At 41.5% G+C, this 26,003-nt stretch overlaps 1 protein-coding gene across 1 annotated transcript in view; it reads right to left on the bottom strand.

The window, feature by feature from the left end:
* Positions 1-2,524: 2,524 nt before the first annotated feature.
* Positions 2,525-26,003, bottom strand: part of acbd6 (acyl-CoA binding domain containing 6) — a 32,297-nt gene continuing 8,818 nt past the window's right edge. Inside the window, exons 5-8 of the mRNA XM_020631751.3 lie at positions 25,824-25,929; positions 22,453-22,542; positions 5,754-5,784; positions 2,525-3,409 (exon numbers count right to left, since the gene is read on the bottom strand). Of these exons, the coding sequence (XP_020487407.1) occupies positions 3,255-3,409; positions 5,754-5,784; positions 22,453-22,542; positions 25,824-25,929 (382 nt within the window). The 3' untranslated portion in view covers positions 2,525-3,254. The remainder of the gene's footprint in view (positions 3,410-5,753; positions 5,785-22,452; positions 22,543-25,823; positions 25,930-26,003) is intronic.

Genomic DNA, 26,003 nt, shown 5'->3' with positions numbered 1-26,003 from the left:
AATAAACAGACTTACTGTTAAATGTCCTCAAGGATGAGACTGAATCCTGAACTTAACCGGGAATTGGTTCCTAAAATTATTTGGAGTGAATCCTGTAGAAATGGTTTCAATACAAGAAAAGAAACTAAGAAACTTAAAATGATAAGAAAATCAAGGAGTGTGTTGTGATCTCACATCGTATACGTTTGTGTTCATTTGTCATCAGAAATGTGCTGGATGCTTTATTTGCTTCTCTGTGTTCCATGTCTCGGTGTCACCGTAGAAAGTTGTCAGACAATAAACAGTTATTACATATTTTCAAATATAGGGGAGTAAAAGTACTATAGCAAAGTGCTGGTACCTAAGAACTGTACTTCTGATAACTTCTTGAGCGTATTACTTTCACCTCCAAAAAATGTATAAATATTCAGAACAGCTTAACAGTATTGGGGCTGTGCGTGCGTGAGTCTGCGGTTTGGAAGGGGGAGCAGCTTGCAGTGTCAAAAGTGAAACGCACAGAGGAAAATTGAAGCCCCATAATGGAAGCATAATGGGCTTAGTGTCAGAGTCTCGCAGACGATCTGGGGGCGAAGCAAGCCTGCCGTCACCCTCTCTTACCTCAAGGCAGCATAACGGGGTTACGGAACCAACGAGGAGACAAGAGCGGGCCCCAAACAAGCTTTAGAGACATACCGACGGCCTAATAGCTGCATGTGGATGGAATTCATAACAAACAGATGGCCGCTGCTTGTCTCTTTGTGGGATAGTAGCGCGTCGTGTCTCAGACTCAAGTTGAATACTCAAAAGGTTTCTTCTCAGCTCGAGTAGAGGTCCCCCTCAGAATTCATGAGGGGACGTGCAGACATGGAGGAAGGCTCTATGGATGGAGTCTACCAAAGTGAAAGATGAGACTTTTAGGCCTCTTTAGTTTTACTATTCTTAAAGGGAGGACAAGACATGGGTGCAGATATCAACATTATGTTGAGAGATTTTAATTCAGCTCAAGTTCAGCTTGGCTCAGTAGCATTTCAATTCACTCAAGCCACTGTACAACAGCTGTCAGGACAAAGATTGAAGTGGTGTCTCTTGTGACGACTACCAATGCTGTGTATACAGTCCACAGCCGTCAAAGCTCTGTGAGTGAGTGACAGGCTGCGAGCAGACATGTTGAGACGGTTATCTAACGCCTTGTGTTGGGGCGGATTTAAGTCAAACACTGGGGGATGAGGACAGGCATGGAGAGAGGGAGCATGTTAGAGATCAACCGATTAAGCTTTGTTGTGTACAAAATGTGCATCTTCATGAAGCTGTGCTTAAGATCCAGGATCCAGATTTAGTTTTTGTTTTCATCTAATGGATTGTGTGTGTGTGTGTGTGTGTGTGTGTGTGTGTATGTGTATATGTGTGTGTGGTCTGGGGCAGAGAGAATGTGCTGATCAGAGGGGCTCGAGGATGAGTAAAGCAGATTTGGACTCCGACCATGTGTCGGTTATTTTTGGAGAAGACCCAGATCTCTCCTATATGACATAATACTACACAGACGGGTTGTATAGACCAGAGTAGTACGAAAAGAAAACTGAGCGTATTGTGTGTGGATGAGGGAGTCGAGTTGGGTTGGTTAACACCAACTAGCTCCACTAAGAATAAGAGTGTTTGTATGCATGCCATGTATACAAAATCTTAATTTAATATTTTTGGCCAGTCTTATCGTGTTTCCATATCTTGCAGCATTTACTGGCAGTCTGCAATCATTGTGATGGTAGCACTTCTCTTGTGATGACTGGATTTGCAGATTTGTTTCTGTTGCTTTTGTTTGCTGTGTTTCTTTTTACTTTAATTTCTTTGTGTGTACTTCTTTTCTGTTTTTGTGTTGCACTTTTTTCTTTATGAATCCTGTCAGCGATGGTATATATGTTATGGACGTTACCATGTGTTTATGGAGCTTTCTATAGTGTATGAATTTGCAGCCTGTTTCTCCTCATGGGAATCTTCTGGCCCATTGCAGTTCCTTTGTTGGCCACCATACATTTGTGATATTGGTGACTCTTAGTTGGAACAGATATGACTCTATATTTAGTTTACTTGGTCTCTATATAGTGTGATGAAGTAACAGACCTTTAGTTTGTTTTCCTCCCACAGTTGTTAGTTTTTCCTGCTTAAAATGTGGTTAGGTTCTTTTTGTACCGTTGTCTGCTTTGTAGGGGATGCTAGCATGTCTTCACTTTTTTACCATTGTTTTTTTGAAATTATATTACACCTGAACAAAATGCTAAATTTATTCAGATGAAGTTTATCATAAATTATCCATATTTACAGTATTGAATTACCAAACTGGTAGGCACATCAGTAAATTGACTAAGTTAGTTCAAACTTTGTGGAAAAAGCAGATTTAGGTTTAATGTGGGAAGATAAGGGAGAGAAATGATGTACACATGATATGCTTGCAGTATCTCTTTGTATTAAAGCTCCAACCATTACTTGATTAATTCATGAGCATTTGAACATTTTTGTAACTCCACGTTACACAGAAAACAAGCACAGGGACTGGATTTGTTGAAGACTTTAATGTGATAAGAACAGATGATTAAAGCATTCCTTAACACAACTGATTCATGAACAAACGGTCGGAGAGGGCTGACCCAGACCTGAAGGCCTGGCTGGTTGTCAGGAGTGGGTGGTATGTTTAAAGTCTTCTATTACAGTATGCAGTCTTAAATTGCAATAAGGTGCTTGCAACAAGACTTTAAACAAACAAGAAACCATTGTTAAATTAAATAAGTGGGTGGGAATGTCAGTTTTTGGTTCCACCAGTGAATTGATTTCCTTACACATTCAGATACTCGTAACCGTTGATATGGTAACTTACTGCACTATTGCCGATAAGCAGTCCTGCTGATAGATTTGAAACATTTTCTGCAATAAAGTAATGCAACACGAGGTATTTCAGGTCCAGCTACCTCAGACAAATCTCAACCAGTGGAAACATCTCTTTGATTTCCATATCACTCAACCTTGCTAGGCCAATAAAGTCAATATAGAGTATTTATATCAATAAAAACACATGTGGTGTGCTTCATTTCATGTGGTTTATCAAATGAAAGGGCTCATTTTACACCACGCGCCTCAAAAGAGCTATCCGAACAAAATCAAACTCACCTCATGTATTTGGAAATAAAGTTGAATAAAACCTTTGAAATCCAGGTTTACTAACTGCTGTGGATGAACAGAGGGAGACATGGATGGGGGTGGGGAGCGGGTGGTGGCAGGTGGGTGGTCTAGCCTTTTGGAGCGTTGTACTGACGCAAGAGAGAGGAGATGGCACTGGATTCAGTGACCTCCTCAGGAAGAGAGCCCTCCATGTCTTTGATGGACGGGTCGGCTCCAGCGTTCAGCAGGAGCTCCACAATTTCTGCAAACTCGCACGCCGATGCTAAGAAAATAGAGAAGGAAAAATAATGGGTGGAGTTAGGAAGAAAATAATGCAGCCAAGAAGAGACATGAAATAAGCAGAAGAAGAAAAGCAAATATTAAGGTAAATCCTGTATAGGCATTCATGGCCCTCAGAGGAAGAATTCCAGTAAAGTCTCTGTGACTTGTGATTGCTTGACATCCTGTGGATATTTCACTGGATCGGTCTCATCCCATCACATGACATCAGACAAAAGCGAGTCCACAGAGGTGAGTTTTAAAAGACGTGCTTTAAAAGATGTCTCTGATTTTGCATGCCTGATCTCCTCAAGCACATTGTTCCTAAGCAGAGGGTCCCTGATGGCAAAAGTATTGTCTCCTTTAGGACTCAAGCCTCAACTTTGGAAGAGTAAAAATTGTAAACTTACACCAATCGAACATCAAGGTGTTCACATTTCCATAGAGCGAGCAATTAGCTTAGCAGCACAGCTTTGCTTGAGCATGAAATAAGGGGAGATCCTAACATGGACAATTATCATCATGGTGAATTTTAAGAATCACTGCAGCTCACGCATCTGTTATGATGTTGTGAGGCAGGTTTAGATAAATATGAGTCTTTCCTTTCTTGCTCAGTGTACTTTAATACACTATGTACAGAGCTGGAGTTAATGAAAAGCCCATCTGCAGGTCCAGCACTGACACCGGGCTGGACCTGTGCTCTTCTCAAACACTTCATTTCTGCCCCATTGGCAATTTCTGCCCCACTAAAAGGGTCTTCTCTCCCTCCCGCTAGAAGGGGGGAGGAGGGTGGGGTGCACTCTTCTAACCAAGTTAGTGGGTTCCCCTCTTTCCTGATGTACCTCTCACCCCCCCCCCCCCCCCCCTCTGGCACCTCACCCCCGCGCTCTCCCTCGCTCTCCCTCGCTCTCCCTCTCTTGTTCTGAGTGCTCTTCTCTGTCGGTGTCAATGGCTCGCTCCTCTTAAAGAGCAGACTCTGTGCTGAGCCTGTGATCGCTGATGTCAGCAGCCGCAGTGATTGACAGCCAGGCCTTTTAACCTCTAGCACAGAGGTGGCTGGCCGGCAGGCTGGCAGGTGTGTGTGTGCATGAGATAAGATGATACATTGGAATGCATGTGAGCACGTGTGAAAGTGTATGTGCACACTCAAGATGTGTTTATGAGTAGTATGTGGTGTGTATGTGTCACATGCTTCAAGAACCACTTATCTTTCAGCCAAATCAGAATAACAAAGCTTGGCTTATTTTTCCAGCTATACTTGCAGTCCTCCTCTTGTTGCTCTAAACAGTATTTTATTTAGCCAGCCCTGTGTGCGTGTGCGTGTGTGTGTGTGTGAGTTTGTGTGCGCGTGGTAGGTGTCTCGCCTGGGCCTTGAGCTGTAAAAAGTGGCCAGCCCTCAGGGGAGCTGTAGAGGAGGAGAACAATTTATGGTGAGCAGTAAACCCTCAATTAATCACTTGCCAGCCGCTGTGGCCCTGTGCAAAGAGAGGTGGGAATGAATTTTCATTCTCTGCTATTTGTCTCCAGGAGTTCATCGCTTATGTTTATTAGTCATCTTTTTATGCCCCATCCTCAGGGCTTCCTCCACTCACTGTGTTTTTGTGTGTGTGCACACCTATAGCAGGTGATGCAACACAACGCCACCAAGCTGGGGGACAGATGGTGCAACACACACACACACACACACACACACACACACACACACACACACACACACACACACACACACACACACACACACACACACACACACACACACACACACACACACACACACACACACACACACACACACACACACACACACACACACACACACACACACACACAGGAACCGCCCTTCTGGGACATGTGTGTTGGGGCATGCGAGGGTCAGGGGAGTCTGAGGACCAGTGCTGATTTCCTTTGGGAGGGCTTACTATTAGGGCTGATTAATACACACACACACACACACACACACGTGCACACACACAGACACACTCCCACGTGCACACACAAACACACAAACACACACACACACACACACACACACACACACACACACACACACACACACACACACACACACACACACACACACACACACACACACACACACACACACACACACACACACACACACACACAGAGAACAACAACCAGACAGGTATCAAAGTGATGAAAAATTAGGAAAAGACGAGAGACAGACAACAAATTCTAGCAGGTGAAAAGAGAAGGTGTGTCTCCAACTTTCAAAAACAGACAAACATAAACAGCTATTAAGCAAAACAACACAAACAGAGAGTTTCATTTTCAAGTGTTAGTACAACATTCTGGACTGTTGAGAACTGAAAAAGAGTTCTTCTTACCATAATGTAGTGCTGTCTGTCCTTCATTGTCCTGTAAGAGAAAAGCAAGCCTTCAGGGAAGAATAAAAACACCCCAGAGGGAGCAAATTCAAAGAATGATATCAGCAGGAAAAAATAACAAAATGTAAATCACCGGCAGCTGGGGCAAGTGAAACTGCAAATTAAACAGTAAAACTTTCCAATTACCTCCTCGCGATTGTCTGAGGACACAGGGCAACATGTTGTAATTGTATCAAAGGAGTTAAATGAGAAGATGAGGTATTGATATTTTTATAAACACTTGATCTGCAAATGTTTTATCATGCAGGTGACTTCCAGCTCTGATTCACCTGAACCTCAACATGTCGCTGAGCAGGTTTCTCCTGAAAAATGGATGTAGACCCAGTAGCCTGCTAACACACTTGATTTTGAAGTACTTTTACAAAAGATTTATTTAAGATGTTTTTTGGGGCTTTTAGCCTTTATTTCAGAGACAAGACAGTGGATCGAGTTGGGAACTGGGGAGAGAGATAGTGGGGAATGGCATGCGGGAAAGGAGCCACAGGTCAGATTTGAACCAGGGCTGCCCGATTTTGAGGACTACAGCCTCTGCAAATTGGGCGCTTGGACTAACCACTGGTCCACCGGCGCCCATGAAACAAGAAGTCTTAAATAATAAGTCTGGTATGATTCTAATAATGTGACTTGGGAGTGTTCATGCCTTTTTGAAAACAGTACAACTGAACTACTTTCACTGTTGTGCGAATGTAATTATTTGGTGACTAAAAGGATATAAAATGTACAACTCTTTAGTGTTGATATCAAGCTTCAGACATGTGGCGTTGCAGACACGTTTCAGAGTTTGCTCACACTTCTACTTTTCTTTGTGTTAAGTGGCAGATTTTGAAGTTGTCATATACTTCCAAATGAAATCACTATTTGAAGGCTGAATAAAGCAGCTTTTCCAGCTTGACGCTGTAATGATGATCAGACCAATATAACATGAGTACAGCATTCGTCAGTCTCTTTGGATTTATTTATCCCTTACTGTGACGCTCATACTATGAAAGTCTTAGAAATGTACTATAATACTCTTATTTTAAAGAGACTCAATTATTTTCTCAAACACTTGTGACGTGTATTATTGTATTGAACAAACATTATTGAAGATGAATAACCCTGTGACACAACACTGTGACACAACACCCACTGTGCCTTTAATGTGCCGTCCCATCATCTGACATGAAAACAATGTTTTTAATACTATATAATAAGTACTGTAAAAAAAGAAACAACTTACTACATCATCAAAATGAACCCGTCTGTTGATTGATTACATTTTTTTTATATTTCAGCATTTTTTGCACTAACCACCACAGGACTATTGTCTTGATCAGTCTTGTAAATATTTGTTTAAATGCTTTAAATAGAGAGAAAAGTAAACCAGACTCATATTCCTTAAGTGTGATACATGGAAAATGAAGCTGATTTTGATATTCCAGTATTTTTAGTGAGATTTCACAGATGCAGGACAATGAACGTGTCATCTATTATGATGTCATCACTCACATGTTTTTTTAATAGAGGTCAATGTCAGAGAGGAGTGTTCTTTATCTTAAAATTTGTTAGCAGAGCAAGTCGATGCTGTTTTTTTTTTTTAAAAACGTTTAAAAGAAATACACATATTTACAGCCTTGTCCTTTAAACAAATCAAACATGAACGCTTTTGACCCTGACACACAGCAGCTCAGGGACAAGGGAGAGATGAGAGGGAATGAGTGTCAAAGGGTGACCAGAAAATCAGTGGTGGTGTGTGAGGGTGTGGGAGTGTGTGGGAGTGTGAAGAGTGTGTGGTCGTGTGTCTGGCGCGTGTGTGTGTGTGTGGATTTGTGGGCGTGTGTCTTTTGAACAGTAAAAATGATACTTTGGGTCAGAGGGTCAATGGTAGAGAAATAACTCTTGCAAGAACTGTGGATTGGGCACAAAGATGGGAAAGTGTGTCTGTGAATGTGTGTCAGTGTGTGTGTGTGTGTGTCAGTGTGTGTGTGTGTCTGTGTGTGTGTGTGTGTCAGTGTGTGTGTGTGTCTGTGTGTGTGTGTGTGTCAGTGTGTGTGTGTCAGTGTGTGTGCGTGTAGGCATAATAAGACACAATATATGACAGGCCTCATCAACAGAAGATTCAGTTCTTCATCACTGTTGCAGCCTGCCTTTGCAGCTCATAATGATGATAAATGGTCAAACTGTTGCCTCCAGTCTCAGAACAAGAGCCAAGTACAATAGTTTCAAACACTCAGAGACAGATTAAAAGCCAGCAGACACACTGACATTTCCTGCTGTGTCCAAAAATGTCACGGCAGGGGAAATACTTCCAAATGACTAAAACTGTCCTGATGAAATTATTCATTAGTGTCTCCACCTCTGCCCTTCTAACAGCACATCCGCTCATACACCTTCCCGTTTTGGTTACCTCCACAGCCTTCACCCATTCTCTCCTGATTCTTCCTCCTCCTCTTCTCCCTCTCCCTCTCTCTCTCCCTCTCTCTTCTGTCTCCCTCCAAAAAACACCTCCCTGATCTCTTTTCTTTCATTACCTCTCCCCTGGTCACTCAAGCCCCACCTTTCCTTCTTTCCCTTTCAGTCTCCTCCTCAATCTTAATCCTGTTCATCCCTCCTTTCCATTCCTTCTCCTTTTTCCGCTCTTCTCTCTCTAGCTAGGTCCAGTACAGACTGATGTTCTTTCTCTCTCTCTCTCTCTCTCTCTCTCTCTCTCGGGCAGCACTTCAGGGACCTGCTGATTGGATTAGAGCTTTCTATTCCCTCTGGGCGGATCACAGAGCACAGATGCAAATCACCACCAGCGTGGAAAGCGTGCCATAGTTAACCCAGGACAACAATGCTGTCTGTCTGCGAGTCAAATCACAACCTGTGATGGATTACGGACATTGTGTCTGTCTCTCACGATGATGTTGATATTTCAGAATTGTTGATATTTTTAAATGAATTCCCCGTTTTACAGCAAGCTGCACACACATAAACACTGAAAAAAGCATACACACATTGCACAACGAAAGAGTGGCAGATGTTTACAGTCAAGGCAAAGTAAAAGACTTTGGTGAGCATAAACACAGTTATAATCAAAGTGTAAGGGATTTAAGCCCTAATCTGCAGCGACCGCCAGACTGCCGTTTGTTGGTCAAAAGCAACACAAACACATAAAAGCAAGAATGAATGGCTGATATTTCACAAACAAAAAAATATGAAGGAGGAGAGAGAGTGTAGCTGAAGCCAAATGATGCATTTAAGAACTATCTGTTGTATTGTTTGAAGAGTAGGGGACCTGAGTAAATTTCACAATATAAGTCAAACTATTAGGCTACAGGTGTATGAAAAGAGTCATACGGTGATCAATCACATCAATATCCTAGTGAAGGAAGAAGTAGTACTTTGGTAGTATAAGACCAAAGTATTTAAAGTATTCATTGTGCAATAAAATACTTCCACTAATATCTTTGAATGCATTTGGATTATTCTAACAGCTGCCTTAATACTTTTTATATTGCCAGATAGCAATATGAAAACCAACAGTGTCACTGTGCAGGGTGAAACATTGGCCTATAAAAATGAAATTTTTCATGAGCTGAGAAGAACAGCGCTGCTTTCTACTGTAACAATGCATTTTAAAGCAACCTAAAGGCAAGTCATAAAAAGAGAGGGGAGTAATAAAGAGAAAGGGAAACACTAAGGGAGACTAACAGTATAAAGCAAAAACAAATATACAGTGCAGATACCTGCATGTTGTGAGGAATATACATCAAGCATACCAGTGTGTGTGTGTGTGTGTGTGTGTGTGTGTGTGTGTGTGTGTGTGTGTGTGTGTGTGTGTGTGTGTATGTGTGTGCAGCGTACATGCTTCCTGCATGTTCATGTGAGGGGTCAGCGGCCTGTCCTCTCAGCCTTCCCTAATGCCCCTGCATCCAGGATGCAGCTTGATGGAATCACAGGAAATTGGATTGTCTTCCATTTGCTTTTGAAGCAGTCTGGATGAGACACTCCCTCCCCCTACCCTCCCAATCCCACCACTGCCCTCATATACCTGCAGTAAGCCTACCGTAGTACCCCTCCCCCTTGCTCTCTCTGGTGCACCCCTGTTCCCATCCCATTACGGAGGCATGTCGCGCTGAACCCCCTGCTTTTACATGTCATCCAAAGTTTCCCCTTGCGGTGCAGAAATGCCAGGCTGGATGTCAGCAGAGTGCTCAATAAAAGCAGCTGCTTGCACAATACCAGACCCAGCACTGTGGAGCGTATCACCCTAATGGGGTGCAGCAATATGCTTAGGAGCAGCATGGATAGGGATTGATCTATTAGTACAACTGCAGGTTTTTTTTTTGCTGAATTTAAGTTACACCAATCTATCATTTTTACCACATGAATGATGTGAAGCAAGATGAATGAAAAAGAAGGATGGCAAGTCAAATAGTGGAAAGACATAAGAGCACAGTCGTATTTCTTTAATGTCTCAAAAGTGAAACAAAAAAAAAAAGAAAATAAGAAAAAGAAATGTAGACAGAGGACACGGGACTGTTTGTTAATATTTGTGTCTTTTTCAGACAGCTTATCCTCTGTGAGGTCAGGTCAGGAGGAATGACCTGACGATGACAGACCAACTAGGATATAAAAAACCTTGTCTGTAACTCTGTTTATATGCAGAAAACGCGCAGATACTGTCACAGATGTTGTGCTCTTTCCAGACAGTTTTTAATTTGTTCTCTCCGTCTGCTGTTACAGACCGGGCTCTAGGGGACAAGAATACTTCAAACATTTAACACAGCTGTTTTTTTTACCAGCATTAAGTGAGAGGATCAAGGGCAAAGCAGAGGCAGAAACTTAACACAGGCAGAGATAAAAAAAAATAGTACACACAACAAGTGAGTCCATCACTACTTGAAACTAGATTTGAGTCTGTCTGCATTTCATGTTTGTCTTGGAGATTCGAAGAGGGATTTTGGGTAGAGGGGAAAGGTCAGACAAAACCACCGCCAGCTGTGTAGTTGGTACAGCATGGGACTGAAGAAATCCAAGTGTGTGTGCCTGTTTGTGTGTGCGTGTTTTAATATTGCAGAAAGTATGGGTGATCTAGAGGCAACTATGAGGATTTTATAGTTTTTCCTTCACTTTTCACTTTCATTTTTTCCACTTTCAAAAGAGTAAATAATGTGCATGCCCTTTCAAAGTACAATTTTTTCCATTCTAAATGTAGTAACAATAATTAAATAATTGAATTTATTTTAATTAATTAATTATTTTTTTTAATCTGTATTAATATTTTTGGTTACGATAACTTAATAAAATAATACTTAATAAATTAAAGACCTTTGCCAAGATTAGCAACCATATTGGGTCTGTCACAAAACAAGATACTTAGGCTCAGTCCCATTTCACCACTTAGCCCTACTCCTTCGTTTTGCACGTTCACCCTCCTAATTGAAGAGTACAACACAGAAATTGGCCACTTCCGTTTCCAAATACGAGATGGTGACAACATAAATGACAAACTTGCTGCTTCAGAAATGGTTTACAAACCATGTTGAGAGGATGTGAAGCGTCCTTTGTGGGCTTCTTTTACACAGTCTATGATGGAAGTACACATTAAGACTATCCTGAAATATAATTTCAATGTGCGCTCTGAAAACCCAAGGAAAATATCTATTTCTTTTTCATTGTCATATCCTCCTTTTCCACCTTTCTCTCTCTACTTCTCCACCATCCCCTGTTCCTATCGTTTCTTTCTGTATCTCAGTAAACTTCTACTCCCTTTTCTTCTTCTCTCCCTGTCTCTGCCTCCCCCTTTTCTCCGCCCCTACTGTCCCTGACAGCAACATTAAACAAGTGGGGAAAAATGGACAAGCAATTATGATTTATGATCAATGCATGCAGCAGCTGCTGACTTTTATAATGACAGTGGTTGGGAGAGGGGGAGGAGAACAGAGGGGGGGATGTGTGTGTGTGTATGCATATCAGTCTCCAGGGTGTGTGTGGTAAAGATGAGGGGGGAATCGATAGGCGACTGGGATCATTGGTATGCAGATTCAAGCAGATAGCATTATGATGGGCAGGTGCCATTAATCAGAGAGAAGAACACAGATCTGAGACGGAGGAGGAGGAGCCTCCGCCACCGGGTCCATTCGTAAGAAGAGCAGCTACTGCAGTGCCAATGTCATGGACCAAACAGAACCAACATCAGTGCTAAATGCACTTTTCTGTTAATAATACCTCACTTGGTTTTGACTTTGGTAGGGTGTATGACGTTTTATTGAGTCAATTTGTGGGATGTTGGGAACCTGCCTGATGTAGGTACACTAAAAAAGACAGTTTTATTAATAAGATGTGAAAGCTATTCTACCTTGTTCTTGCTATGAAAATGATCTAACATCTCAGAATTCCAAAGTGAGCTGGAACAGACATCAATGAAATTTCTTCTGGTCATTCTCTACAGTCAAAATAACAACTTTAGATACAAGAATCTAGTTTGAGTTGAGACACGACGCATACTGCATAGTTATGAAGATCAATTAAAATAAAGCGTATTAAAAGCTTCATCTTCGTCCGGAGACAGCCGTGTAAACACTGCATATCCACAGTGCGGTCTGCCTCTTTTGCTCTCCTCACAGACTTTTTTCCTGCATGCACACAAAGCCCGCTTAATTGAGATCAGTAACACGCTTTATTACAAACTCCTGCTGGAACATTTGCAATTCAGAAAATCTTGTGCATTGCCTACTGATTCTGTATTCATAGAGATAATCACTCGCCATGATGACTTCATAGTAGAGAATGTGTGCTGTGATGTATTCATCTCAATAAATCTATCTTAAAGGTGGGATGTAAAGTCACCTGGGATATACATTGTTGTAATGAAGAAAAAAGAATATTTGTAATGAATAGTATCGTAGAATCTTCTCTGAAATCCACTGATACAGTAAGATGTGATTTAAAATGTGTGTAGAGGCCAGTGCATGAATATGAGTTTGCCCTGTGTGTGCTGTGTTTGTTTCCCTCAGATGTGTGTGTGTGGGTGTGTGTGTGTGTGTGTGTTTTTTTAAGTGCGTGCATTGGGAAGGCCCACCATGTTAAAAGGATCTGCAGACCGAGGGCGTCCCTAATTGAATCTGGGTCTCTTCTCTGCGTAGGGAGAGGTAACCTTGCCACTCAGTTGCGTGAGCACTGCCACCCGGTCAAATTAGCCCGTCACAAAACTCACTACCCTTCACACCTCCTGAGTGTCCTTCAGGTGCCCCTGTGATCCCCCCCCCCACACACACACACACACTCCTCAAGCTTCCATCAGCAACTATACAGTCGGGGGTTTACAGGTCCGGAGCTGACGGAGGTCCTGGAGGATGACAGGGATTATAGATATGTATTGTGTAAGAGTTGTCTGGCGGCCACAAAGAGTGACGTACCTTACGTCAGCAGAGGACAATCAGTCAAAAACAAGTTCAGTTTGTCTGAAACTTGAGATGTTACGTTGCCATTGTTTTTCTGATACCATGTCTGATACAGAATTTGCATATTGGCTGAAACTTAAGTTCCACTCCATTGACTTAGAGAAGAAATGAGAAATGATGATCTTTAAAGTTTGTTATAACCAAGAAACATACAACTGAATACATCTAGGAATAATGATAAATGTGGGTCTTCTTCACGCCAAAAGATCAATTGCTAAATATTGGGAAATGGCTTACAGACCAAATGTTACACACAGAGTTTGGCAAATACTAAACCTCAGGAATAATGATTGGTAAAATTAAACCAGACCATAAACAAGCAAAGTGACTTCAAACAAGAAGAGCTCAGGGTAGCAGCTAAGCTTTTAGCCCGGCCAGGATTGAAATGTAATTGTCCTCGATACTACATTGTGGTTGTAAAATTACCTAAAGCAGTTCTTATTTGCTGCTATACATTAGTAGTTACTGGAGCTAGCCTTAATACATCAATGCTGGTAGCACAGTGCTTCTTAAGAGTGTAGGATGTGGTTGTGGAGCAGCAAAGGAAGAACAATACTGCTGAATCTTTTTCATGGGAGGAAAATTATGATGCTAAATCAGACCATAGACTCGTGAACTGGTCAGTACCTGATCCTGTATTTTACTGAGACTGCTATATGTACAACTCTAAAATCTCCATCCATGTCCTACATGTGATAAGCTCCTTTAAAAGTTGAAACGTATCTTTAACCACAAAAGGCTGATTTTCATGTCTGCCTCCATCACACCATACCAAAGAAAGGTCTTCTTTTCTCTTAATCTCCATTCCCTTAAACCCTTGCCTTCTTCCTGCACATCTTCCTCCTCCTCCCCCCTTCCCAATGTCGTCTTGCTTGCTTGTTCCCGTGGGACACCTTAGCCTCCATTAAAGCCATCAGGGAGGAGGGTAAGGTTAAGACTGAGACTCCACATTGCCAGAGGGCCCCTCTGTCTGTCCTCCTGCGGCTCATCGATGATGTTTAAAAAGAAATATATGAAATAAATAAATACATAAAAGAGTGTAATATGAAAATCAATGGGCAGGCAGCTCAGGGGCTGCGGCTGAGGCATTTGGAGTGAGGGACTCATAAAGCTGAGTACTGCGGGGGAGACTGATGGAAGGCAAAACACTTACTTTGTTTATTCTCTCTCCTCACCCCCCGTCCCCACCCCTTCCCTCACTGTCTGTATCCAACTCTCACTCTCTCATTCTCTTACCCCCCCCCCCCCATCTCTGTCTGAAACGGTTGAGGACAGCTTTAATGCTCCTGACAATTTATGTGGATGGTTAAGAACGATGGAAATCAAATAGTTGAGTGTAGGCAAGGCCCAGAGAGTGGCCAATAAGAAAGAAACAACAGCTGATGATGGCAAAGAGGACTGTTACCTGCTGGAATGGCTCTTTAGGCCGCACTATTACTGTCAAGTCGCTGGCTCTTTTCTGAGTGCTCGTATTATAGATTCATAACTGTATCTGTGTGCGATAGGCCCTTTTAACACCGCACTGCAACGGCTTTCATTTCAGCAGGACGAGCTAATGTGCAGAGAGTACTAAATACCCGTCCCATAAGAGTAAGGCTTGTAAAATGTCAAGGTGTGTGTTTGGCTTTTATGTGTGCTCTGAATCCTCCCTGCTTGGAAATTGTAAACTTTTAAACAACCTTTTCTTTGACAGATTCTCCTCTATCCATTGAACATGTGTTCATCTTTAAAAACAATAAACTTCTGAAGGAAAGCGCAAAGAAACCTTGCCCCCCCCCCCCCCCACTTGACAGCTAAATAGGACCCACTCTCATATTGCAAGTTGAGGACACATGCATGTATATAATCATGCTGTCTTCTTGCCCTCTCTCTACTCGTCTCTTGAGCTATATGAATACATTCTGTAACACAGTGTGTGTTATTTTATATGCAATACAGTCAACAATGCCCTAATACACACAGAGAGGTGAAAGAGACACAAGCTATGGTATAAAAAGTCTGGGATTATCTCAAACAAATTAATAATGTGTTTTTGCTCCATTTCTTCTCCATCCTGTTTTATTCTTCATTTTCATTCCTTGATTATTCAATAAATTCTGCTGTCTTATATTCCCACCTTGCTGCCTACTCTTTCTTAAAGACCCTATACATTCTGGGGGATAGAATGCACAATTACAACCGCACAAAAGTGCGTAAACATACATGGGCACACACAATTATGACGAATCTGGCTGGATATTTGTTATGACTGGCCTGACTGAGCCATTAGTTATAGGAGGCTGTGCTGGGAAAGGGGAGGGTTACGAACGTGTAATAATGCCTTCACCAGGAGAATTTCAATCAACCACCATTGAGTGTGTGTGTGTGTGTGTGTGTGTGTGTGTGTGTGTGCCTGTATGTGATTACCAATTTTTTCACACAAGTAGTTGACACCACAGTAGAGGACACAGATGAAAGGGCTCAGTGTTCTTTGTTTGCTACAGCAGGACAAGCTTTAAAACTCTCACAGTAGAGCTGCACAAAAGAAGGTGGTAATGCTTCGTTTTTGCTGAATGATTGATATTTTTCGCTTGCCTCCTCAGTTTGAAAGGTTATAAATAATGACACAATGACAATACTATGCTTTTGATGAAAAATGTGCATGAACGGATGCTAATGCTCACGATTCAGTTCAGTTTGAAAATAATAAATTTCGTTCGATGCCTTGTTTGCTGATTTGTGAGGCAGAGATTTGGCACAAACCTAAAAACCTTCATTTAGGACCCTGTCCCAAACATGTTTCCCTTGGAGCAAAAAGAGACAGCCTTGTGTTATTTGATTATTAAAGTAGTCCACATTTATACAGCAGCCTTTCCAATTTAACTTGCAGTACATCTGCAACTTTGTTATAGCACTGGATTATTTAACGAATAAAGAAGGTGAAATCTAACATGTGAACACTTCCAAACTGGGATAAAAGTATCGATTCACTAAAGTTTCACAATTTTTTTTATTGCAGATTTAAAAAATCGATTAATTCCCCTGGGATCGATATACGTACCGTCAGATCCGTTTGCAGAAAAAAAAATGGCGTGAGCCAAGAGCTTCCAAAAGTGTATGCACACCTTGTTCTCTCAATAGCTCAGAGTGTTTTAGGTTATAAACCCAATATCGCACTGAACCAGCTCATAGATGAATCAATAATGAAAATAAATCTGGTTTTCAGCCTGGTGTATGCCTTGCATACTGGCCTAAGAAGCATGGATTTACCTGAATTTAATATCAGGGTACCAAGGAGTTGTGACAAACACAGTGCAGTGTTGGATGATATGTATAAACTGTTTTCACATATGCACTCTGACGCTGGATAATATCTAGATAATTACAGGAGGACTGCTCTGGAGATTCTTCCGACCTGGCTGTTCACATATGCTCCTCACAGCTGGAGACTATCCCTGTCAGACAAAACAGCTTCTGTGTGAAGTCCCTGTTACTTTCAATGTTGCATAGTCAAAGGGCTCAGTAATTCATTCAATAGCAGGGTCCAAAATTCCTACCAAAAATACTAAAGGAATAGCCTGAATATAAGCCTCTTATCATGGGCCCCTCAATTAGGGGAGTAATACAAGTGCAAAGCAAAGCAAAACAACATGAACACAGTAGCCCATCTCTGTCTAGGGGAGTAAGGGGGGGACTGTAGAGTCCACGTGCCCAGGGGTCCATTGTCTCATAATCCGTCTATGCTCCTGAGGCAAGACGTGACGTAAATAAACAATGGAAGTAGCGGACAAAACAACAGAGTCCACTACACGACGCTATAATGACAATATATATGTTTTTTATCATTGCCTTTACATCAATGCTATATCAATACTCCAACGGAATGACAACATCCACAAAAGAGTGGAGAACAAAAAACTGACGAACAGAAAATGTAATGCAGCCGTTTAATTACGTGCACAGAGATCGTAGTGGTCACGTGCAGCAGTAACAAAATATAAACGTCACTCCCCTTCATATGGGCTCGAGCTGAATTTCCGGAGAATATCCTGCGGCGTTCTCACATCAGCCCACTCAGACTTGCTGCAGAAAAAATACTAGGGGTCTGCTAGGAGAAACTCCGGGTAAAATCTGAGCAAAAACATTTGGCTGTTTGCGTTCACATATAGCCTACAGCTCCTCCAGGTATTATCCTGAGTTTTTCAGGAGATTTCTGCTAGTGTGAAAACGGTAATAAAGATACGTTGTTGATGCTCCTTTGAACAAACTTTATATTAAAGATTAAATTCAACTTTGAATGTCTACTCATCCTGTACTACAACGTCTTATAACTTATCACCCACAATGTCTTCTAACACTGCCATCTAAAAAGAATGGAGGACATAAGGGCTCTGCCTACTGGACTAGGACTTGAGTTTCAATATATACACTGAACATAACGTAATCACTTATCTGTATATCGCTTATCTCTTTTATTGATTTCCTAGAGTTCTTTATAACTTTGAGCCTGTATTATTCAAGTTGATGACCTACAGTGCTACATGTTTTGCTCCCTCATATAATTCAGTCCACAGTGTGAGTCCATCCACACTACTAACATTCATATATACAAAATAAAAACAACTGAAAGAGAACCGTGTAAAAGTCTAAAACTTGCCTTAAATATAAGAACAGTACCTTTAAGAAAAGTTAAATTGTGTATATCTTAAAGAGACATGCCGGTCTGTGAGTCCTGAAGGCTTACCTCTTCAACACAAACAGACGGCCTCACACTGCATATGGACGTCCCTGCAGCTTCTACACACAACATGTACCAGACTTGTTGTGTGCTCTCTTGCTACCAATTGTGGGCCGCCCAGTCAGATATTTATTACTATTGATCTAGCTGGTCCTGGCTGGAGACTTTTGTTCAGCCGGCTCGAGGCTCTGACCTCAATTAAGTTATGAATTTCTATCTGATAGACTGGGAGCGCCTAGGGCCTGCTGCGTCTGTGCTACCACGCTGGATTAATTAGAATTACTGGTGCTGCGAGTCGCTCTCCCCGCCTCATGGATCATGTTGTTTTAATACAAAGTAGAGGCGCTGGAGAGCTGAGGGAGGGATGGAGTGAAGGGGGACGAGGGTTGGAGGGGGAAGTGGAGAGGGATGAGGAGAGGGTAAAAATGGGGAGACAGAATGAAAAAAAAAAAATAGGCATGAGTTTAGTGAGAAACTACAATGTCCTTAAAACCTGTGATGCTTTTTCCCAAATTCACCTCCTTAAACCCACACAATGTTTCCTTCCTGGCTTTGTGTTTGTGTTGTGGTAACCTGTGTCTCACCTGTCCTTCCTCTTTGTCAGTCTAATCCCACCCCTGTCTCTCACCCGCTCAGTAATCACCCAGTGTCAGACATCGTACTGTGGGCCATTCTTGACCTTTGTTGTAGTCTGCAGACCCTCTCAACAAAAAAACCTTTCCTCTTCGACTCCAATTTCTCCTGAACGAAGGTATCCTCTCTGTGAATGTATATCTCCATGGTAACACTACAGCTTGTTGGGAGGGGAAGAGGAAGGTTTGGGATGAAAGTAAAAGTTGTATGTGTGTGGGATGAGGATTAGCTGAAGGTGTGGGATTACAGCGTCTGGGCAGAGAAGGACCACAGGGAGAGTGGACACACACAAACACACGACTAAACCTCTAAAAGGGTCCATTTTAAGACTATTCATCATTTAAAAACTACAACTTTCAGGTCATCTCATTCTGTATGGATTAAATCTTTCTATAAGAACAGTTCACTTTTTGGATCATATACCTGTTTATTTTACTTAAAGGAATAATTCAGATTTGAGGATTGGTTACACTCTTAATTTACGGTAAATATATGAAGCTACAGCCATTATGTTTTGGCTGAGAGTTATATTGTTGTGGTTACTTCACCTGTTGCCTGGCATCCCTTTCTTGCCAATAAATAACCCAGCACATAAAGACAAGAGGTACACAAGAGGTACATTTCACATATTGGGTGTATTTTATATGTGAACAAGTTGTGTTTATTTTTGTTTGTTCGTTTTTGAATTCCTTTTTCCTTTAAAACATACGAGTGAGTTTATTTTTAGCCAGATACAGTTATTTTATTTTAATTTTAACCGTATTTATCTTTATAGGAGACTGTACCGCTTTTCCTGAAAGTATGAATGTCATGAAATCTTCACTACCAAACCTTTTTAAATGCATTAACTTTATATTCTACTGGTCTTTGTGTTTGCATTCATCTGTGTCTGGATTGTAAATGATTGTACATGATACTATTATTCATCATTTTCTCACTCGCCTTCCGTATTCTGTCTGTTTTCCCATTGACAGAGTTTTTAAAAAAAAAACATTTACTCACTCATACAAGTCTGTTAGATGTAACAATTTCTGCATTTTAAAGGAGACTTTTGGATGCAGTATATATAATGTAGGTGTGGAACTCAAATAAGGATTTAAGTCTTTTTAAATCTTCATCTTTTTAAAGCAAAAGCCAAACTTCGATCAGGCCAAGGCGAGCGCTCAGTGCTCAGGTACGCACAATTTAAACGTCTATCTCGTCTGATTGACTGTTTCAAATAATTAAACTCATACATGTAGTTGCCAAAAGAAATCTAAGCCCTAACTAGTGTTAAATTGGCACTCTATGATCTGTCATTGGTGCTGTTGTGATATGATGGAATGTGCTCAACTTAAGCTAATGCCTCATTGATGCTCTTAAACACATTCTGGCACACAGACTGTAAATCCACTGTTTAAGCCTTCATTTCCACCATTGCTGTCATCTTTCCCACAGTTCTGCTGTGTCCTACTTTCTCTTTGTGTATTAGCTGATATATCATAAGGGCCTGAGCTACAATTGGCAGGTGGCACAGCTGTGATCTGTGTATTCACGCACACACACACACAAACACACACACACATACACACACACACACACACACAGCTCTACCTATTGTAGTCCCTCGCAGCCTTCATCCAGGATTAACTATCAAACGAGCCCTTAATGCAGGTTACCATGGGTTGGGGAACAATTCACTAAAACAATCAGTTGATTAATATCAAACGATTTTCCTCCACTGCAAGGCAAATAATAATACCTTTTGTTTAAACTCTCAAACCCCCTCCCCTTTTTAATCAACAAATTAAGCATTAATCATGTTTGATCTTTATTTACTGGTTGCTGGCAGTTGGTGGAGGTCAAGAGAGATTACTGGGCGCTCTAATAGCCTGCAAACATCCCAAACATTCCTCTCATGAACACACACAACCTCCCTGACTCTTTGTTTTATGAGGCACAGGATATTTTTCTTCTTCTGCAGTGCAACAAAAAAACTCATCTCCTTTCCTTTGCTTCTTTTCTCCCTTTCCTCGCTGACCTCACCCCGGAGCAGCAGACAAAACAAAAGGATGTTCGAGCAGGTTCTAATGAGAAGCATATCGCTCTGTAAGCTTTGCAAAGTGAGATAATTTGGCATTGCGACAGAGTGGTATGATTTAGCTGACTATATTTTTCTCCTAGCCACCTCTTGGCCACCTCATAAATCTGCTCCCAGTAGCTATGCTGCACAGATCCAGTGTCTGTAACATTCACTCCTGTCCACGGCATGCTTCCTCTGACACCTGAGAGACAAGCAGGTGAACACCCAGATGCCCTCAATGCATGAATGTCTACACTTTTGAATTTAAAAGGCCCTCCTGAAACATTATCGTATGATTACATTTTGTGGTGTACACAAATTTGATCAAACATAACAGTTTTAAAGAAAACACAATTTTAAACAATTGACATCCTAAATCTCCAGATTACCATGATCATCTCTGTGTTAGCTCGATTACAAATGGTTTAATAAAAACACATTTTCCTCTCTGTGTATAGAAGTTTTAAAGTCAGAAAAAAGTCAGGACAAGGTCAGGTCAATAACTAAAAGTGTGCACTTGCCCAGACTTCCATCATCACTACCTGTCCAAAGATGTCACGTTTCCTTCTTTGACCTCAGAAAAACCTCGGCACATGCTGATATCACTTTATATCTTAATGATAGATACATGACTGCAAATATGATGCATCTTGCAAAAGGACAAAGGCCTCCATCCACACAACAATCCTCCTGCGCTGTCATTATCTGGATATGGCTCTAACTCATTAGTGAAGTGTTTCGTAGTTATCCCACTGTTAAGTCTTTTATGAACAATCCCCCCCAACATTCAAAACAAAAGAGGCCACGCATGACCACAAAAGAGAAAGTCATTTGTGAAATGTCCTGATTATGTGGGTTGTGCAACATAAAACAATTTGCCTGATTACTTCCAATTGATTCGGCCTTACAGTTAAAGCCTCAGTGTGCGGCGCACTGAACTGCACTGTGTCGTGCTGCTGGGCAGAGGAGAGGAGTAATTTCTCCGATGTGCAGCTGAGCCAGCTTACCGCCAAAGCTAAAGCCTCCTGGATGCTGCTGAAACCTCAGGGAGACTAAACACCAGGCAAGCTACCAGCTAACTCAGTCTGCTAAAGCCCTGAGGGATTTGTCTGCGGCACAAAGTGAATTAAAGGTGACCTTCTGGAAGGGATGGAGGCAGAAGACAGGAGTGCTATGGGGATGTCGGAGATGTCACTATTTGCTTTGGGTTCATGTGTGTGCAGAGCAGTGACTTTTCTCTCATCCTCTTCTGAATTCCATCTTTTATACACTCAAACACACACCTCCACTTGCTGTACAGACTTTATTTTCCACCACTGCCCTGATGTAGGAAAAAGTCTCACTTCATTCTTGTTCACCAACATGCATTCAACTAAAATGTGAACCTGAATATCTTTCCAGGGGGGGCAAATTCGAGGTATTTAGACTGAGTTAAAAAGTGTGTTTATGTTCTTCCATCTCATTGGAAAAAAACTGTCCCTGACTTCAACTCTGAAGTTTACCAATTTAAGCAATTAAGAGGTGGAATCTGACGTAACAGAGATTTGATCCTGCTCCAGTTTACCTTGGTTTAACAATGATTTTTTCTTGAAGTTTTTGTAAAAGCTGAAACATAATTTTGTTGTTTCAGATCCATATCACACATACCAAACTCTTACTCAAGTTGTAGTTGTTCAATATGAAAACACAATTGTTGTTTTAATCTTCGGCTGCCCAAATTAGATTTTCCACAGCAGTTGTTGGATGAAAATTGGCCTAAGGAGGACAAATTCAAAGGACAAAAAGAGAGCGAAATGCTACCTGACTGTTGATGTCTGCTTTGTGCTGCAGTAATACCGACACCAGCTCTTTATGTCCTCTGTCACAGGCCCAGTGCAGGAGAGCCCGGCCCTGCAAATACAAGCACAAGATTACTCACAAGCAGCATACTTTGAACTGCAACTGCAAAAGTTTGAAGGCATGACTTAGCATTCAACAGCATTGATTCATTTAAGTTAGATTAATGACATGAAGTATGATGTCTTTACAGGGTTTTAGTTCAAACCGTTAGTTAACACACACTTCAATCTGTTTCTTGCTAAATAAATAATGTGAGAGGATTCAGAACTCATAACCTTTAGACCTCAGCTCTATAATGACTTGCAGGCGTATTATAGACATGTCGGTTGCTGTGTGTGTGTGTGTGTGTGTGTGTGTGTGTGCGCGCGCGTGTGTTTCCCTGGATGTGTGAGCAAAGAGGAACAGCATGGATGTTTGATCAGAGACCAAGGACTCTCACACTCAAATCAGAGTAACCTGCAAACAGTCTGTAAAGCTTGATTGATGGGACACTGTTCAGAAAACAAGAGCATCCCTCAAACTTGCAACCTTTTACTTTATCTCAAATAAACACACACACACACACAAAGCACGCACAGTGACCAACACAAGCATACCCTCCTTAGGTCCAAGATCCTCGCTCTAAGAAAACCACAGGAGCTCATTTTTCAGTGAGGCCAATTAGGTAAAGCAAACTCTCCAAGTCTAATTCTGTTGCTTAAATCATATTGATCACCACGGCTGCATGTTCAAATGGAGACTTATGTGCCGGGCCAGAATACAAATAAGTCTCTCTCTCTCTCTCTCTCTCTCTCTCTCTCTCTCTCTCTCTCTCTCTCTCTCTCTCTCTCTCTCTCTCTCTCTCTCTCTCTCTCTCTCTCTCTCTCTCTCTCTCTCTCTCTCTCTCTCTCTCTCTCTCTCTCTCTCCTCACTCGCTCTTTCCAGCTCTCTCTCAGGTGTGCTGCTGCTGACTACGTGCCACATTCTAAACCATAAGATTACTACATCCAGCATGAAGCTGTAAACAGATTTCACACAAGCTTTGGAGGGATGCAGAGTTAAATCAAAAGAATAAGTGCAGTAAAACATTTAGAGAAGCTTCCAAAGTTCAGGGGTTGATTGAGTGTGATCACATCTTGATCGATAAGCAAAGAGAGAGATATTTAAGACAGGTCTCTTATGATCAGGGCTGAAGGACCACTCAAAGGAGATTTAAGTCAAATCTTGATCACTTACTTCACAGAGGAGAAAACTGTCTTTACTGATAGAGTGACATAAGTCAGGCTGATGAAAAACAGATGACTTCCTCTCTAGACAACTTTGTCATGAGTGCAGGCTCAAATGACGAGCCCATGACGATCACTTCTTCCAATGCTGCTTTGAAATGGTATTCATTTAATAACTGTGACCCACAATTCAAGATCTTCTTATTTAGCACTTCTTTTATTGAAGATGTAATTAATGTATTTTTAAATACTATTTTAATCCCAGAGGGGAAATTCTGGTTTACACTCTGTTATTGAGAGACATGCTTCTCACACACATAGACCCAAATCACAAACAGGACCTGTGGACATGCATTAGTGGAGAGACGTCAGAGTGGCTACACACTGCTCCGCAAGGAGCGCATCAGAGCAGTTGGGGATATGGTGCCTTGCTCAAGGGCACTTCAGCAGTACTCAGGAAGTGCCCTGACACATCTGCAGCTACCAGAACAACTTCCTTATTGCGGTCTGCACCAGGACTTGAACCAGTGACCCTCCGGTTCCCAACCCACGGAAGTCCTCTAATCGATGACACACATGATTCAGCTTCAGAAACTAAGGCATTTGTAGCGCTTTTATGATTCAGGATCAACAAGGTGTTTGAGTGACTGTTCCTTTTATATCAATCGCTTTAAAAAATTAAGCATTTGATGAGAAAACAACAATTTAAATAATCATTAAGAGCATAATAATGGCTTATAATGTAGGATACATATAAACAGGTTAGTAGCTCCTTAACTAAAGGAATGCACCACAGAGCTTTTACTTATATTTATCTTGTTTTAAAGTGTCTTTACTCTAGGCACTCTAAGCATTTATAGACTACATTATTTGATTGATAACAGAACAATCTGTTTGTATCAAAAAAGAACAAGGTTTGATTTGTTATTCTTGTTACGCAGCCCAAACTTTAATATACATGAATTAAAAGTGACATTGTCGCCGCCCTTCTGCTTTGACCCCATAATATTTTTGAATAGTGTATGTCTTTCCAAAAAGGGTTTACCATTCAGACAGACACGTCCTGTTGAGATCTTGTTATCTTGTTTATTGGACTTTATTTCACTAATCGTAGATAGTTTCATGAAACATCGCCTTTGTATCACTGCTTGGGCTCTCTGGAGTTGTATTCTGTTTCATTGTTACTTTAATATAATTGGTACGGCTGTAGTTTGTGTATAACTGTTAGCTTAGTTTGTATATGAAAAGCAAGTTTATCAAAGTATCTAGGCCTAAGCAACCAAAGGCAATGTGTAATTTCTAGAAATGGCTGGATGAGGTCAGTATTTTGTATTTAGTGTTGTTTCTGCTTTGTTGGAAGCTTACTTCAAAACAAAAGACAAGTGAATATTTAGTGACTAACCCAAACAGTTAGCCCTGGGTTAGACCCTCTACTATGCTCACTCTCTGAGCAATAGGAGCAGATCAGCTTCCTGCTGATGTCAAACTTCACCACTGCCCTCTGCTGTTGAGGGAGCTACACTGCAGGTGAGCAAACAATAGCGGTGGACAGACAAAGCTTTCTCTGCAGAGGTCCTTCCACCATCTGGCCTTTGGCTTGAAACTCTCCAGCCGCCGGCCTGCTTATCTGCAGAGGGCTGTGATGAAAGAGAAGAAGGGAGTGAGCCATTTGGCTCGGCCCGTAATGAATCCAGGGCAGGTGAATGGATTTCGGGGTCAATCCAGAAAACACACTGTTTATGGTAATAGATGTTCACACAATTCACACATCTCAGGCTGAGGAGTTGTTCCCAGGTGTCTGTGGCTTCAGATCATTGAAACCATTATGTAACAAGTGCAGAAAGAGCAGCCTGAACCATCCCCCACTGACCTGTACTCCAAATGATACTGCAATGATCATTTTCTCCTGACCTCCTTCTAGAAAAGGCAGATCACATGACACCAACCCTGCTGCTAGTAAAGACTAGTTCCTGGTTAGAGGACACTTTAGCAGGTAATTCTCTCTTCACTGTTCCAACATACCCATATTAGATATACCTTACATTTGGCAGCACACTGTGGCACCATAAATAACAGCTCTCATGCCATCAGTACAGTTTGACTTGATATATTTGTCCGCATAGTCACCTCTTCGTCTGTAGTGTTGACTTCCACTTTCTGGGAGCTGATGGCCTCGCTGATGTGGTCGATGTTATTTTCTCTGCAGTAGTCAAAGATGTTCTTATCTTCTTCCCTGCGAGTGATTCAAAGTGACAGACAGAAGATGTGGTCAATGTAAATTGTCTGGACTCTCAGTTAGTGTTGAAA

This window comes from Labrus bergylta, chromosome 6, assembly GCF_963930695.1.
Source record: "Labrus bergylta chromosome 6, fLabBer1.1, whole genome shotgun sequence".
In the NCBI taxonomy this organism is placed as follows: Eukaryota; Metazoa; Chordata; class Actinopteri; order Labriformes; family Labridae; genus Labrus; species Labrus bergylta.
Note: the sequence above shows the minus strand (reverse complement) of the source record. Positions and strands in the feature narration are given on the sequence as shown.